At 35.7% G+C, this 14,910-nt stretch overlaps 1 protein-coding gene across 1 annotated transcript in view; it reads right to left on the minus strand.

Annotated features, from left to right (window-relative positions):
* Dnah14 (dynein axonemal heavy chain 14) overlaps positions 1-14,910 on the minus strand; it is a 279,653-nt gene that overhangs the window by 200,643 nt on the left and 64,100 nt on the right. Inside the window, exons 7-9 of the mRNA XM_074044804.1 lie at positions 13,375-13,519; positions 11,397-11,528; positions 10,372-10,622 (exon numbers count right to left, since the gene is read on the minus strand). Of these exons, the coding sequence (XP_073900905.1) occupies positions 10,372-10,622; positions 11,397-11,528; positions 13,375-13,519 (528 nt within the window). The remainder of the gene's footprint in view (positions 1-10,371; positions 10,623-11,396; positions 11,529-13,374; positions 13,520-14,910) is intronic.

A 14,910-nucleotide genomic window follows, 5' to 3' on the forward strand; every position in this document is an offset into this window, starting at 1 on the left:
GTCAGATCCTGGGGACAGATCTCAGAAAGTCCTCAGTATTTAAAGCCCATAGAGGTCCAGACAACACAGAAACAGGCAGGAAGTCTTCCTGAATTCGGTTTAGCTGTAGAAGACAAAAGTGGTTCTGTAAAGGTGTATTACTGAACATTTCACAGTGAAACAGAGCAGGGGTGCCCTGAACAGTGGGTTCCTTTCTGCAGGAATCTTCTCTTATCCTATCTCATTTTAATATGGGAATCTAAAATGACTATAATTGAATTCTGCACAAAGATATGATCAGAAAAAATAAGTAAGAAACTGCAAAATCTTTCAGAAGAGTTTCAGATTTCATTATCTAGAACTCTATACCCAGTGAACATATCCTTTAATAAATGACATAAAGATATTTTTAGACAATTGAAAACTGAGGGAACTTTTTCCCAGTAGGCCTATGCTAAAAGAAATACTAAAAGGAATTTTTTAGGAAGAAGGGAAATATTTCTACACAGAAGCAAAAACAAGCAAAGGAAAAGAACACAAGAAATGGTAATTACATGGTAAACCTAAGTAGACACTGACCATTTAAAGCAATTCTGTTAACATCTTCTGAACTTTAGATATAAGACGTGAACAACTAAAATGCATTTCAAAATTCATGAGACATAACACTGTGACAGGCAAGAGGAGAAGAACTGGAGTAGAAATGTCTATAGTTTAGCAGCATCGAGGACCTGACAAGGTAATGATAATGAATGAACTTCTAAGGACACCTGCTTCTACATTAATTAAATATTTTCTGTATTTTTCTTCATGACTTCATTGTTGTTATGGTCTTTTACTCTGTTTTAGTGGGTACCCTAAAGCAGCCAGGGGCCAGCAAACCTTTTCTATTAGGAGCCAGACAGGATATACTTTAACTTTTTGAGGGCTATAGGATGGGCCACAGAGCTTGGAGGCCAAATGCAGCCCCAGACAATTGTAAACAGGTGAGTATGGCTTTATTCCAGTAAAACTTCTTTACAGAAACAGGCTCCCACAGGATTTGGTCTATGGGCTGTATTTTCCTTATAATTGTTCTGAGTAGAAAATCCTAAATTGCCTACCAAGGGAAAAATATAAAGACTACTGTGAGTTTAGTAAACAAGGTCAATACACAAAAATTGTGTTTTTCTATATTCACAATTAGAAACTGATCTAAAAATAAAGTATCATTTGTAATAGCATCAAAAATATGAAACATGCTACAAATCCAATAAAAAGTACAGTATTTGTACACTGATTCTACAAAACACTGATGAGAGAAATTGGGAAAGCTTTAAACAAAGAGAATAGTATACCATACTCAGGTGCAAAGTCTTTCAAAGGAGCTGAAAGTTTGGCCAAGGAGGATGAGGTCATTAAAGAAATTAGCACAATCAAGAAGAAGCCAAATATCATATGTTCTCCCTCATATGTGGACTTTAGATCAAGGGCAAACACAACAAAGGGATTGGACTTTGATCACATGATGAGGTGAGAGCACACATGGGAGGTATGAGGATAGGCAAGAAACCCAAAAAAAACAAGATAGCATTTGATGTCCTCAATGCAAAGGAACGAATGCAGAAACTTTAAAGTGACAGAGGCCAATAGGAGAAGGGGACCAGGAACTAGAGAAAAGGTTAGTTGGAGAAGAATTAATTTAGAATGTAACACATATGTACAGGAAATCAATGTGAGTAAACTCCCCGTATAGCTATCCTTATCTCAACCAGCAAAAACCCTTGTTCCTTCCTATTATTGCTTATACTCTCTCTTCAACAAAATTAGATAAGGGCAAAATAGTTTCTGCCTGGTAGCAAGGGGGTGGGGGGAGAGGGAGGGGGTGGGGGAAAGGCAGGGGGCAGGGGGAAGGGGGAGAAATGACCTAAATGTTGCAGCACATATGAATAAAAGAAATTATAATAATAAAAAGCCAAGTATTCTGTCCTGGACGATCAGAAAGATATCTTGAGGGAATCTCAGAAATTAGCCAGATCCCACCCATCACAAGATCAAGGGTATAAAATTATAAACTCATTTGAAAGGCTTTCCCTTGAGAAGACAGAGCTGCTGGAGTGCTCTGCTCGCATATGGTTCCCTAGGGAAGTGTTTTCCTCAGTTCACCCATCCAAGAACTCAGAGGTCACTGAAGTCATGATCCAAGGGGTGTCTAGCTATTGCTTGACCTGGCAGCTGATGCTGGCATCATTCAGATAATGCTGGTTTTGCAGGCATGACGAATGAAAAAGTTGTGGGGTCATGGAGGTTTCCACTAAGATTTCAAAGGAAGGCCTGGGAGACCAGGGTCCTATTCCTTGCAAGAAGCCCCTGACAGGGTAATGTATGAACTATTAGGGGTGAAGTTCAAGCTGTGGTGGAGACACCAAGATTTTGTAGATGCTAGGAACACAGAATGAATGCCAAGGAAAGTCTCAGGAAATAAGTGGAGCCAATGTAACAGAAAGACTTTTGGACTGCAAACAACAAGGCCATGGGGCAGCCCATTGGAACTCACATTATGACACCACATGCCCTGGATGCTGGATTTGGAGCTACAGGGTTTAATGTTTGCCTTTCTAGGTTTAAGTCTTGCTTTGGTCAGATCCTTCCTTGCTATTCTCCCTTTTTGGGTGTCAAGTTGACAAGGCTGGACTTATCAATTTGACTGGATTAATAAACACCTGAGATATTAGTAAAGCACACCTGTGTGTGTGTCTGTGAGGGCACAGAGACAACCAGATCATAGGGTTCTGATGAAATAAGTATATATCCTTTGATGAATTCACAATATGATGTCACTATTGGGAGGTAATGAAAAGTAGGAGGTAGGGTCTAGTGGGAGGAAGTAGGTTACTGGGAACATGTCCTTGGGGGATGTATCTTGTCCTAGCTCCTTTCTGTATTCCCCTTTTATCTGCTTCCTGGCCACCATGATGTGAGCTGCTCTGGGATGTTACACCTTCCCAACTATGATGGACTGAACTATCTGAAAATGTGAACCAAAATAATTATTTTCTCCCTTTAGTTGCGTATGTTAGGCATTTTGTCACAGTGATGAGAAAGCTAACTAATACAGTTATGATCCTGTTATTGCTCATTTTTTCAGAGCTTTAATCAAGAATGTTGTTGAATTTTTTTTCCCAAAGGATTTTTCTGAATCTATTAGGATGATCATGTGATTTTTTTCCTTGATTCTATTTATGTATTTCTACTGTTTATTGATTTGAATATATTGAATTAATTATCCTTGCATTCCTAGAATAAAACCAACTTGATCACTTTTAAAAACAAAATTCCCCAAACTAGAAAAATTTAAATGTCTATAAATTAGTGAAGATTATGTCATGGTATATACATGAAATGGAGTACTACTTAGCAATAAAAGTGAATGAATAGATTGTTTATGTATGCAACATGGATGAATCCCATATAATTTCATTTAAGTGACATTTTGACAAAACCAAGACTATCAGGACAGAAACAAGGCCAATGACTACAATGGGCTGTGTGGAAGTAAGGGGAACTGCCTATACAAGGACACAATTAAAGGGTATGATTAAAATTACAGAAGCTAGGCGCTGGTGGCTTACACCTGTAATCCTAGTTACTTGGGAAGCTGAGATCAGGAGGATCAGGGTTCGGGGCCAGCCCAGACAAATAGTTCACAAGACATCATCTCCAAAATAACCAGAGAAAAATGGCCTGGAAGTGTGGCTCAAGCAGTAAAGCACCTACTTTGTAAGCATAAAGCACTGAGTTAAAGCCCTAATTCCACTACAAAAAAATTATATAAAGTATGTTTTCCAACCACCATTGATTAGAATTAGAAATAACAGAAGAAAGTTTTGGAAAGTCACAAATCCGTGCAAAACCTCAGCAAATATAAGAAAATAGAAATAATACCGTGCATACTATCTGACCACAATGCAGTAAAAGTAGAACTCAACAACAAAAGTAAAGACAAAAAACATGCAAACAGCTGGAAACTAAATAACTCATTACTTAATGAAGAGTGGATCATCAATGCAATAAAAGAGGAAATTAAAAAGTTCCTGGAAGTCAATGAAAATGAAAACACAACCTACCGGAACCTATGGGACACAGCTAAGGCAGTCTTGAGAGGAAAGTTTATAGCCATGAGTGCATATATTAAAAAGATTGAAAGATCCCAAATCAATGACCTAATGATACATCTCAAACTCCTAGAAAAAACAAGAACAAGCAAATCCCAAAACAAATAGAAGGAGAGAAATAATAAAAATAAGAGCTAAAATCAATGAAACAGAAACCAAAAAAACCATACAAAGAATTAATGAAACAAAAAGTTGGCTCTTTGAAAAAATAAACAAGATCGATAGACCCCTGGCAAACCTGACTAAAATGAGGAGAGAAAAAACCCAAATTAGTAGAATTAGGAATGCAAAAGGGGAGATAACAACAAACACCATGGAAGTCCAGGAAATCATCAGAGACTACTTTGAGAACCTATATTCAAATAAATTTGAAAATCTAAAAGAAATGGACAGATTTCTAGATACATGTGATCATCCAAAACTGAACCAAGAGGAAATTAATCACCTGAATAGATCTATAACACAAAATGAAATTGAAGCAGCAATCAAGAGTCTCCCCAAAAAGAAAAGTCCAGGACCTGATGGATTCTCTGCTGAATTCTATCAGACCTTTAAAGAAGAACTGATACCAACACTCCTTAAACTGTTCCATGAAATAGAAAGGGAAGGAAAACTGCCAAACACATTTTATGAAGCCAGTATTACACTTATCCCAAAACCAGGCAAAGACACCTCCAAAAAGGAGAACTATAGGCCAATCTCCTTAATGAACATTGATGCAAAAATCCTCAATAAAATAATGGCAAACCGAATTCAGCAACACATCAAAAAGATTATTCACCACGACCAAGTAGGCTTCATCCCAGGGATGCAGGGGTGGTTCAACATACGAAAATCAATAAACGTAATAAACCACTTTAACAGAAGCAAAGACAAAAACCACTTGATCATCTCAATAGATGCAGAAAAAGCCTTTGATAAGATCCAACACCATTTCATGATAAAAGCTCTAAGAAAACTAGGAATAGAAGGAAAGTTCCTCAACATTATAAAAGCTATATATGACAAACCTACAGCCAGCATTATACTTAACGGAGAAAAACTGAAACCATTCCCTCTAAAATCAGGAACCAGACAAGGATGCCCACTATCTCCACTCCTATTCAACATAGTACTGGACTTCCTAGCCAGAGCAATTAGGCAAGAAGAAGGAATAAAAGGAATACAAATAGGGAAAGAAACTGTCAAAATATCCCTATTTGCAGATGACATGATCCTATACCTTAAAGACCCAAAAAACTCTACTCAGAAGCTTCTAGACATCATCAATAGCTATAGCAAGGTAGCAGGATATAAAATCAACATAGAAAAATCATTAACATTTCTATACACTAATAATGAACAAACTGAAAAAGAATATATGAAAACAATTCCATTTACAATAGCCTCAAAAAAAATCAAATACCTAGGTGTAAACCTAACAAAAGATGTGAAAGACCTCTACAAGGAAAACTATACACTTCTGAAGAAAGAGATTGAGGAAGACTATAGAAAGTGGAGAGATCTCCCATGCTCATGGATTGGTAGAATCAACATAGTAAAAATGTCGATACTCCCCAAAGTAATCTACATGTTTAATGCAATTCCCATCAAAATTCCAATGACATTCATTAAAGAGATTGAAAAATCTACTGTTAAATTTATATGGAAACACAAGAGGCCACGAATAGCCAAGGCAATACTCAGTCAAAAGAACAATGCAGGAGGTATCACAATACCTGACTTCAAACTATATTACAAAGCAGTAACAATAAAAACAGCATGGTACTGGCACAAAAACAGACATGAAGACCAGTGGAACAGAATAGAGGATCCAGATATGAAGCCACACAACTATAAGCAACTTATCTTTGACAAAGGAGCTAAAAATATACGATGGAGAAATAGCAGCCTCTTTAACAAAAACTGCTGGGAAAACTGGTTAGCAGTCTGCATAAAACTGAAACTAGATCCATGTATATCACCCTATACCAATATTAACTCAAAATGGATCAAGGATCTTAATATCAGACCCCAAACTCTTAAGTTGATACAGGAAAGAGTTGGAAATACTCTGGAGTTAGTAGGTATAGGTAAGAACTTTCTCAATGAAACCCCAGCAGCACAGCAACTAAGAGATAGCATAGATAAATGGGACCTCATAAAACTAAAAAGCTTTTGTTCATAAAACGAAATAGTCTCTAAACTGAAGAGAACACCCACAGAGTGGGAGAAAATATTTGCCAACTATACATCAGACAAAGGACTGATAACCAGAATATACAGGGAACTTAAAAAACTAAATTCTCCCAAAACTAATGAACCAATAAAGAAATGGGCATGTGAACTAAATAGAACTTTCTCAAAAGAAGAAATTCAAATGGCCAGAAAACACATGAAAAAATGCTCACCATCTCTAGCAATAAAGGAAATGCAAATTAAAACCACGCTAAGATTCCACCTCACCCCTGTTAGAATAGCCATCATCAGCAACACCACCAACAACAGGTGTTGGCGAGGATGCGGGGAAAAAGGAACCCTCTTACACTGTTGGTGGGAACGTAGACTAAGTACAACCACTCTGGAAAAAAATCTGGAGGCTACTCAAAAAGCTAAACATTGATCTACCATTTGAAACAGCAATACCACTCTTGGGGATATACCCAAAAGACTGTTACTCCAGAGGCACCTGCACACCCATGTTTATTGCGGCACTATTCACAATAGCCAAGTTATGGAAATAGCCAAGATGTCCCACCACTGACGAATGGATTAAGAAAATGTGGTATCTATACACAATGGAATTTTATGCAGCCATGAAGAAGAACGAAATGTTATCATTTGCTGGTAAATGGATGGAATTGGAGAACATCATTCTGAGTGAGGTTAGCCTGGCTCAAAAAACCAAAAATCGTATGTTCTCCCTCATATGTGGACATTAGATCAAGGGCAAACACAACAAGGGGATTGGACTATGAGTACATGATAAAAGCGAGAGCACACAAGGGAGGGGTGAGGATAGGTAAGACACCTAAAAAACTAGCTAGCATTTGTTGCCCTTAACGCAGAGAAACTAAAGCAGATACCTTAAAGCAACTGAGGCCAATAGGAAAAGGGGAACAGGTACTAGAGAAAAGGTGAGATCAAAAAGAATTAACCTAGAAGGTAACACCCACGCACAGGAAATCACTGTGAGTCAATGCCCTGTATAGCTATCCTTATCTCAACCAGCAAAACCCCTTGTTCCTTCCTATTATTGCTTATACTCTCTCTACAACAAAATTAGAAATAAGGGCAAAATAGTTTCTGCTGGGTATTGGGGGGGGGAGAGGGAGGGGGGTGAGTGGGTGGTAAGGGAGGGGGTGGGGGCAGTGGGGAGAAATGAACCAATCCTTGTATGCACATATGAATAATAAAAGAAAAATGAAAAAAAAAACATTAAAAAAAAATCCGTGCAAATTAAAGAACACACTGCCAAGTAACCAGTGGTTCAAAGAGGAATTTACAAGAAAATTAGAATAAAATGAGATGAGTTAAATGGAAACACAACATACTGAAACTTAACTACAGATAGTGAAAGCAGTGCCAAGACGAAATTTATAACAAGTAAAAAAAGAAAAAAAAAAACCCTAAGCAATCTAAACTTGTCTGTAAAAAAAAGAAAAAGAAAAAAACTAAACCCAAAGCAAGCAGAAAGAAAAATTAATAGACTAGAATGGAAATATGTAAGCTAGAGAAAAAGAAAATTGATCAAACAAAGTTGGTTGTTTCAAAAGGCAAACTTCTAACTGGACTTAACTAAGTAGGCTAAGCTTCAAATTACTAAGTGTGGAATCAAGCTATTACTACTGACCTTATAGAAATCAAAATGATTATTTGTAAATAACTGCATGCCAGCCATTAGATAACTTAGATGAAATGGACAACATTCTAGAAAGACACAAATTACCAAAATGTCTCAATAAAAAATACAAAATCTGAATAGGTCTGTAACAAGAAAACTGAATTGACAATTGTAGTACCTTTCATAAACAAATACACAGGCCCAGACTTAGTTCACTTGTGCTACTATATAACAGAATACTTGAGAATTGATAATTTATACAAAACAGAGACTTATCTCTTACAGTTCTAGAAGCTGAGAAGTCCAAGGTCAATGGACTGCATCCTGTGAAGGCTTTGGTGCTGCACCATCCTATAGTGAAGGCAGAAGGAAGGGAGGGAGAAAGGAAGAGGCAAAATGAGGGAGAGGGAGGGAGAAGAGGGAGGAAGGGAGGGGAGAAGAAAGAAAGGGGAGGGGAGGGAAGGGACATAAAGATAGAATCATAGATAATGGAACAAAATTGGGAGTCCAGAAATAAACCCATGCACTTGTGATCAGCTGACTGGCAACTAGTATCAACACAATTCAATGAAAAAACAAATAGCACTTTTCAACTAATAATGCTGGAGCAAATAATTGTTAATTCATAGCAAATAACTTTGTATCCCATCACGCTATATATTAAAACAAACTAAAAATGTTTCAAAGACTTAAATGCAAGAACTAAAGTTTTGAGACCATAGAAGAAGAAAACAGATACATCTTTATGACCTTGGGTTAAGCAATATATCCAAAGCACAATCAAAGAAAAAGTAAACTGAACTTCACAAAAATTAAAAACTTGTGCTCCAAAGAATCCTTTTAATAAAGTGAAAAGATGACCTGAAGAACCCAAAATAATAAACTCAATAAAAAAAAGCACAGTTTTAAAATGGACAACTTAAATAGACATTTCCCTTAAGAAGAAATGGCCAATGCACAAGAAAAGACACTCAGCACCATTAGCCATCATGTGAACACAAGTAATATTGTTAGAGGTCAATGGATACAGGCTACATGATAGCTACCATTTACCAGGCATTTACTCTGTGTTCATTTTAAACATTGTAAGTAGATGTTACTGTTTTCCCATGCTATAGATGAGAAAACTAAAGTCGAAAGAATGTAACTTCTTTTAGGTTAATAGCTAAGTCACACAACTAGTCAGCTAGTTGGATTCGCAAAAAGTGAATCACTTGAACCACTACCTAGGCATTCCTTCACTCTATAATAAATACAGACAAGATGTGTTTAAAAATGAACTACAAAATTGTACTCTAGGATTACAACAATGGAAAAATGTATAGGAAAAGTCTAGAAGCTATCACACAAAAAATAATGAAACGTATTTAAGTGGTGGAATTAAAGGTGATTTGTTTTCTAAATTTTCTATAATAAGATGAATTAGCTATAATAACATATATTACAAACAATTATCTTTAGAATACAAAGACTTTTCCACCTAAACACAAAACATACACACACACACACACACACACACACACACACACCAAATTCTAGGGGGCACAAAGTTAAAATGTGTTATCACTAAACAGTTGTGTTCTTCCACAGGTTAAAGACTGGCACTGGATCAAACCAGTTATGAGGCCTTAGATAAGTGATGTAAGGTCTGTGGGTTTTTTGTAATGATCTTTAATAGTCTTCAAAATTTTATGAATTTATATATTTTCAGCTTTCTAGATATGTTAATGAAACTTTGATTTTCCTAAAATGATATAGCTAAATTTGGATAGTTTATACATAAAGAATTATGGCATTTCAATTAATATTCCTGTTTCACAAGCTAATAGTAGATAGATACAGGCTTTGTTTTTAACAGCAGAATTTAAATAAAAGGTCAAAATATTTTCCCAACACTTTTTTATCTGGGGGAAATATTCAATAGATGGTTCTTGGAATTGAATCAAATTCCAAGCGAATCTTGTAGATCCTTCCAGAATCATTCTCCCATACCTTTAAGAACTACTTCTGAACTTGAAAGATAAGGTATACCTATACATAAAATTGCCGGATTTAGCAAATGCAAATAGAGGGCACCCAGTGAAATGTGAATTTCAGATAGATAATGATTTTATAGTATAGGTAATATTTGAGTCATATTTACATATAAAAATTGTTTATCTGAAATTCAAACTTCAGTGGGCATCTTGTATTTTATATGGCAACCAGATCTATGAAGAGTTTAAGGAAAAACTGGAAATTCTCTTAAGTTTCAAGGACAATATTAAAGTATTAGTAACTAATAAATTCAAATAATTGCAAAAGTGAGTGTAAATATTCTGCTATAGCAGGGATTTTCAAATTCTAGCTTTAATTATCAGAGAGTTCATCCACAAGCAGAAACATATTATAAGATTATAACTCCTTTTTATTTACCTGATGAGATTTTCATTCCTTTTTTCCCCTGAGCATGGCATTCTGGCAGAACCACAGAATAATTCCAAGAGTAGAGTGACTGCTCTGTTCATAAGCTGACGGATAAGTTCTTGAAATATGTAGTCAACCAGCATCAGAAACCTCAGGTTTCTTTCCAGTAAATGCCGGAACTTAGGCAGTTTGAAATGTTTTTGGTCAACATCAGAAACTTTTGATTCAAAATATTCTTTAATCTCCTTCTTTTCTGCAACCTAGAATTTAATAAACAATTGAGAAATATGATGACTTCCTAAGTTAGTACAGCATGATTTGTAGTTTATAGTATTTTTATTAGCTTGAATAATATGTTAGAACAAAACTTTGTCAACAACTTTCATTAAATTTTTACTTCATGCTTTATACTGTATTTAAGCATCAGACAAAAAAAGGGTACAATTTACATGATTTGAAGCTTGTGGCGTTTGGTGTCTCACTAAAAGCAAATTCAAGTTTTGGAAGTCAAACAAGGAAGTACATGCTAGTGAGTGGCTATGTGCTTGCTCTGACACAGTGGGACCTTTCATACAGTGTATAGTACCAGCACATGCAATGAGACTGTCTTAAACACACTGTGTACTCTGTTACAGAATCCTCTTTATAAAAGCCTTAGTAAAGTGTTATTTCACCTAGTTAGGTTTCTCCTCAGCAATGCATTTTCTTTATTGTATGAATGCTATGAACTTTGTAACTAATCAGATTTCCCTTTATGTACCAGCTCAAGTTAGGTTTTAAGTATCTTGAAGTTGTATATTTAAATATATTCATATAGGCATCCATCTATCTATATATCTACAAACACATCTGCAGGTATTTCTTTTCATTTTACATTTGCTTTTTAAGTTCTTATTCTTAGTAATGAGTAAGCTGTTACTTAGCCACCTTTTTCCTCTCTACTGCCCATTTCCTACATTTTTTCAAGGGACACAATTTGGAATAATTCCTTCAGTTGGTATATAGCAACAGCCAGGATATAGTTGAAGAATTACCTTTAAGATTGTGCTTTTTATCTCTAAAATTGCTTTATCCCTGATGGTTTCCAGTTGTTTCAGTGCCTGAGTGGCTTGTTGTGACTGTTCTTCACAAAATTCGTCCAGAGAGTATGTTCGAGAATGATCCAGCTAATTAAATGATAGTGCATGTGAGTGTTGGGAACTCAAAATTCATTTATAGAAAAGAGGTATTTGATCATCTTTTCATGTCATATAGGAGAGCATATTTTATAGTTTCTTTTAAAAATACTCTATGCTTTGTATACCATATGCATTATGTGTCCTTTAAATTTAAATGCCCATGCTTAAATGTAACTCAAAATGATGAGACAAAAACACATCATTATTTTAAATCAGAACTAATATTAAGCCAAATCCAAAAAAGTCAAAAGTCAAAGTATTTTTTTCAGGGGACCCACCAACTCCAGAAATTAACTTTTGACATTCTAGTTATTTGTAAAACTTTAAAACATGAACATGAAATGCAGGATGAAGAGACTAAAGTTAAACAATAGAAATAAGGTAAATTTTATTCAGCACTTATTCAGAACCCAGCAGAGAGAAATTTCCATCAACCATGCTATTAATTGTTCACTGGGAATACAGGATATTTCATCTGTTCATGTACAGTATTTTCTTATTTTCCTACAGTGTGTTATTACCCTTGCCATAACACATTCTCATAAGTAAATTCACAGACCTCCTTATCTCTAGATATACTCTTAACAATTATTCAATGATAGCCCCAAAAAACAAAGACTGAAAAGTCCTGCTCTAACCTTAGCATTTCAGATTTACTCTTTCATTTCTCCTCCTGGCCCCACGGCTGATCATCAAGTGATTTTTCTAGTAAAGTATGTCTCAAAAATCTTTCTTCCTTTTTGTTCTCCTGCCAACATCCTAAGTTGAGTCCCTTATTGCTCATACCTGCATTATTTTAGTAGTATGCTAATTCTTTAATCCTGGTATCTCTCCACTTAAGTTTTCCCTAAAACAGCATGCTCAGAAACTTCCAGTAGTTATTCTTTAAAAGTAGTTCTCAAAATTTACCTGGCAAAAGAATCACCTGAGAAACTTATTAAAAGTAAAGATTACTAGCCTACTCACTGTCCTCTGCTCCAACAGGGGCAGGATACAATATCTACATGTTTATAAATCACACCAATTACTTTCTAATAAAACGAGCTTCACTCTTGCACATGAAACATAAGCTAAAGTCTCAACTCTGCTTCATTCTGGGAACTTGGGAAAGTGATGATCTCTCTGAAACTCAGTTTTGTCATTTGAAAATGAAATTTGGACAAAATGATCCACACATGTTCTTTGCCTTCTAATTCTAGAAATTTCACCCATTTAAAGATATGTGTTTGTTACATGACTAACAGTTTTACTTTTTAGTATCTTCCTCATACACTGGGCCCATGAAGTACTGTCTCCTGGAATCCTGTTCAACTGAACTTAAACACTTTAAGACTTACAGTACTATGTGTTTAGCTTCTTCAAAAAAGCTATCCAATAAATTTAATTGAACAATTCCATTAAGAAGCTCATCCATTCTACAGTATCAAAATAGGAACATTCATAAATTTAAGCAAAATCTCTGAGTTGTAACTTATGGTAAGTTCTAACATGCTATATTAAGGGAAGGGTAGCTATTACATTAATTAGTGACCACTAATTAACTCTAGACATAATAATTCATAAGTAATATTGCACTTTTAGAGAGACATTTGAAAACTCATGTCCCATAGACCTAAGTCCAACATAAAGAAGTTCTTTCTAAAGGGTGTTGGTAACTATTGAAGTTGACTACCAAGGAAATCATGTTCTTTGCCAATACTTAGGAACATGAGTCATCCACAGGGATGGTGTACTTATGGACTTAGAAGTCCATTTTCCTTTCACTCAGAGCTCCACTTGTTCCTCCAGGTATCGACATACCAATATTAGCTCACAGCAGTATACTTTTACTCACCTTTAAAAGACATACAGCAGATGGATTACCCTCATCTTCAACATTAGTTTTGAGATTAAGTGCATCTTCACAAAGTCCCCATATGTAAAGCAAACAGGCTTGAAATAACTCATCAGCCAAAAAAAGATGGTTGTACAAAAATGACCTGAAAGTTAAAATTTCCCACAGACTTATCTTTCATTCCAAACATAAACTGACTTAGAAGTAACAAGCATAATTTAGTTCCCATTCCTATAGTTCAGATGTATTGCACTGACCACATTTTAGGTGGTATGACTAACAACCATCAGGGATTGCATGGCAGTGTTTCAGGCAGGTTTTGGATATTGGGTGTGTTCAGTAAGAACAAAACAGGAGGGGAAAACAAGTGGTATTATTTTGTTATGCCACTGAGTCCCAATAATTTTGAAATATCAAGCAATGTTGTCTAAAAGGAATTATAAATCTTCTACTTATTAAATTTATTAAATATAAATTTCTTCAATTTATTTTTTTCCAACCACAGGAAGAAAGTTAACAGGATTAGGGACTATTTGGAAAATACTTCTTAAATTTTCCAAACATCTATGTCCTAAATTAGAGAAGATGGGCCCTTTTCTTTTTTTCTATCCCTTTTTGTGATCGTAATCACAAAGGCAACACAAGTCACTGCTAACAAAACTGGAATGAAAGAAAATCAAGCAGAATGGAAGAATGTGCCTTAAATCTTAGATCAAGTAAACCAAAACCTTCCTGTGTATGGAGAAGAGTGGGTCCTCTGCCTTTGTGATTGGGAGGGATTAATTTTTAAGGCTTATCAAGGTCATAATATACCAAAAAGATAGTGATTGAAATTAGCTCTTCCATGTATTTCCATTTTATAGATGAAAACTTTATATGCCATGAAGCTAGTGAAATTTAAGCTTCAGGGGCCCTTCATTTGCACTGGCCCATCCAAAGCCTTGCATTCTTTATCTCAAAGAATGAAGCTGAGAGTGATGGTCCCTCACACCTGTTATCCCATCAGTTGGGAGGCTGAGGCAGGAGGATCACCAGTTTAAGGCCAGCCTGAGGTACAAAGCAAGGCCCTATCTCAGAAAAACAAAAATCAACAAAACAAAACAGGTCCTCTTCACATTTTACAAGCTTCATTCAACAAGGCACTACTCCATAATGGTGTATTTGTTGGCATTCCTTCAAATATCTGGCACAGGAAGGAAGACAGATCATGCTTAAGACAAGTGGCACATGTGGGAAGTGAAATATCACAAAAGCAAACACAATCCTAGTATTTATTAACAAGATGGTGACAATCAAAATTCAGGTAGTAATAAACGCACATTGTTTAAAGTTTTATTGTTTTCTTTAAAAATATATTCAGTTTTGGTTTGCATATTTTAACACAGATATGAAGAGAATGGTGAGGGTGCATGTAAAAATAACTTACAGGTGGACTGGGGGTGTGGCTCAATGGTAGAGAGTTTGCCAAGTATTTGTTAGGCCCTGAGTTTGATGCCCAGCACACAAAATAACAACAGCATTTATTATTATTATTTT

The sequence above is a fragment of the Castor canadensis genome, chromosome 11 (assembly GCF_047511655.1).
Source record: "Castor canadensis chromosome 11, mCasCan1.hap1v2, whole genome shotgun sequence".
NCBI classification, from domain to species: Eukaryota; Metazoa; Chordata; class Mammalia; order Rodentia; family Castoridae; genus Castor; species Castor canadensis.